The 2473-nt window shown below is 40.7% G+C and overlaps 1 protein-coding gene across 1 annotated transcript; it reads left to right on the forward strand.

Moving 5' to 3' along the window:
- Positions 1 to 440: 440 nt before the first annotated feature.
- Positions 441 to 1733, forward strand: LOC126496412 (lysine-specific demethylase 3B-like). The gene is made up of 2 exons (XM_050133924.1): positions 441 to 681; positions 1555 to 1733. The coding sequence occupies exons 1-2, from the start codon at positions 540 to 542 to the stop codon at positions 1713 to 1715; spliced, it is 303 nt and encodes a 100-aa protein (XP_049989881.1). The 5' UTR covers positions 441 to 539; the 3' UTR covers positions 1716 to 1733.
- Positions 1734 to 2473: the final 740 nt, after the last annotated feature.

The raw sequence follows: 2473 nt of genomic DNA on the forward strand, positions 1-2473 counted from the left end.
TTTTTTTTTTTTTTTTTTTTTTTTTTTTAAATTGTGTGTGGCATTTGGCAGCCAGGGAATAACTTGAAGAAGTGGTTGGGAATCAAACACAGATTGTCAAGTTTAGCAGCAAGTGCTTTTTACCCATTGAGCCATCTCACTGTCGTGCATCCCTTCATTTCCCCTCCCCAGTCCTTAAATAGTACAGTATTATACTGTTTAAATAAAATATAAAACTAAGTATTATAGTAATACTATATGTAAATGTTATAATATTTATATAGGTACTATAAGTAACCTGCTTGTGACTTAAAGGAATATGCAAAAACATGTAGTAAAAATGCAGTATGTTATAAGGGTCTTGATCAGCCACAGATTTTAGTAGGGGAGTAGGCAGCGTGGCCCACTAGGAAGTATGGCCTCTAACCGTTCTCCTCAGTTCCCAAGGGACAGTAGTATTTGACTTGTCTCCTTTTTGTCTTCTTAGGTTGGTCTTCACTCGCAAGGGGGTACTCCGTGTAGAAGGATTTCTAAGCCCTCAGCAGAGTGACCCTGATGCTATGAACCTGTGGATTCCCTCTTCTTCCCTAGCAGAAGGAATAGACCTAGAAACCTCAAAATACATCTTGGCCAATGTTGGAGACCAGTTCTGCCAGCTTGTAATGTCTGAGAAGGAGGCCATGATGATGGTGGAACCACACCGTAAGGCACCCTTCTACTTGTTTCCAGCTGCTCTTGCATGCAGTGTTGATTATTCTCTACTTGAGAGAGAGCGTTAGTGGATGGAGAAGGCATCTACTGTAGATGGATTAAGACTAATTAGACTCCTCCTTGTAGTAGCCTATAATCAAAATCAGAAACGTACCTAACAGATCTCAGTTTTTCAGTCTTTGACACTTAGTAAATCAGAAACTCCTTCTTAATGTGCCTTTCTTGTTTGTCATACATCTGCCAACAGAAGCTTTTGGATACCCCATTGGGATTGAGTCATCCTGATTTCATTTGCTTTAAACAAATTTGCATCAGTACCAATGGTTTGTTGAGATGTGGTGCCATTTAATACTTTATTTTTCACCTAGAATCCTCATTATTACAGAGAAACAATGCAAATATACTGCATATTATTCCCAAACCAAGGGAAACTATACTATGAATTTATACTTTAAATTTTAAGGAAAAAATTCTCTTTGTCAAGTTCTCCCTAACTAAAGATTTTATACTATCTATTTTATTTTTTGTGACAGGGTCTCATGTAGCCCAGACTGGCTTTAGACTCCTAATTTTCCTTCCTCCATCTTCAAAATGCAGGAATCACAGCACAGCTAGAATTTCGCTGTTAACTGATGACATGTGACATTGTGCATCAGCACTAGGTTGTCATATCACCTCCTGTCACTGCAACTCCCTGACAACATTAAGTGGTCCATGTATTTGTATTTGTTTCTCTTAGAATTATAGAAACCTGTTTGTATTTAGAATTTTTATCACTGGACAAAATGCCATGAGTGCCAGTCAGCATTCTGGGGTCTTGTGCTGACTCCCAGGAGTCACTGCCACTGCATTCTTCTCCACCAGAGAAAGTGGCCTGGAAGCGAGCTGTGCGGGGAGTGCGGGAGATGTGTGATGTCTGTGAGACGACTCTCTTCAACATCCACTGGGTTTGTCGCAAATGTGGATTTGGGGTCTGCCTGGACTGTTACCGGCTGAGGAAAAGCCGTCCTCGGAGTGGTAAGTAAATACTGTCTGGGTAATTCTGAACATGACTAGGAGACATATTTATGAGCTTTGGCAATGGAATCAGACAGGAATGGGCTTCTGTCCCTCTTTAGCCTCGTTGATCTTTGTCATGACATCTTTTGTTTTCGGGGTGGGGGGAATTGTTTTTGTTGGTTGGGTTTTGGTTTTTTTGGTTTTTATTTTTGGTTTTTCGAGAGACAGGGTTTCTCTGTAGCTTTGGAGCCTGTCCTGAACCTAGCTCGTGTAGACCAGGCTGGCCTTGAAATCAGAGATCTGCCTGCCCCTGCCTCCCAAGTGCTGGGATTAAAGACCAGTGCCACCACGGCCTGGCTGTCATGACATCTTTTTCTGAGACATAGAACATCTTTTTTTTAAAGATTTGTTTTTGTTGTACTCTTTTTACTCATTTTATTCCTTTGGCTTGGGGTGGGCCTGCCACCCAACTCCCCCATGGAGTCTTAGTTTTTCTTATAAATGCCCGGCCTTAGCTTGACTTGTTTCTAACCAGTTTTTCTTAAATTAAATTATCTACCTTTTGCCTCTGGGCTTTTTCCTTTTCTTACTCCTGTAATCTTACTTTTACTCTTATTCCGTGGCTGGCTCACTGACTGGCCCCTAGCATCCTCTCTCCTCCTCCCAGATTTCTCCTTCTATTTATTTATTTATTTTTTTTAAAAAAAAAATTTATTTATTATGTATACAATATTCTGTCTGTGTGTATGCCTGCAGGCCAGAAGAGGGCACCAGACCCCATTAC

This window comes from Alexandromys fortis, unplaced genomic scaffold (genome assembly GCF_014885135.2).
Source record: "Alexandromys fortis isolate MF-2015 unplaced genomic scaffold, M_Fortis_MF-2015_v1.1 scaffold_4091, whole genome shotgun sequence".
Classification (NCBI taxonomy): domain Eukaryota; kingdom Metazoa; phylum Chordata; class Mammalia; order Rodentia; family Cricetidae; genus Alexandromys; species Alexandromys fortis.

Excerpts from the sequence above, each read along its gene's own strand:
- LOC126496412 (XM_050133924.1), top strand. The coding sequence starts at position 540 with ATGAACCTGTGGATTCCCTCTTCTTCCCTAGCAGAAGGAATAGACCTA. Across the intron at positions 682-1,554 it reads GATGATGGTGGAACCACACC|AGAAAGTGGCCTGGAAGCGA; the intron begins GTAAGGCACCCT and ends CTTCTCCACCAG.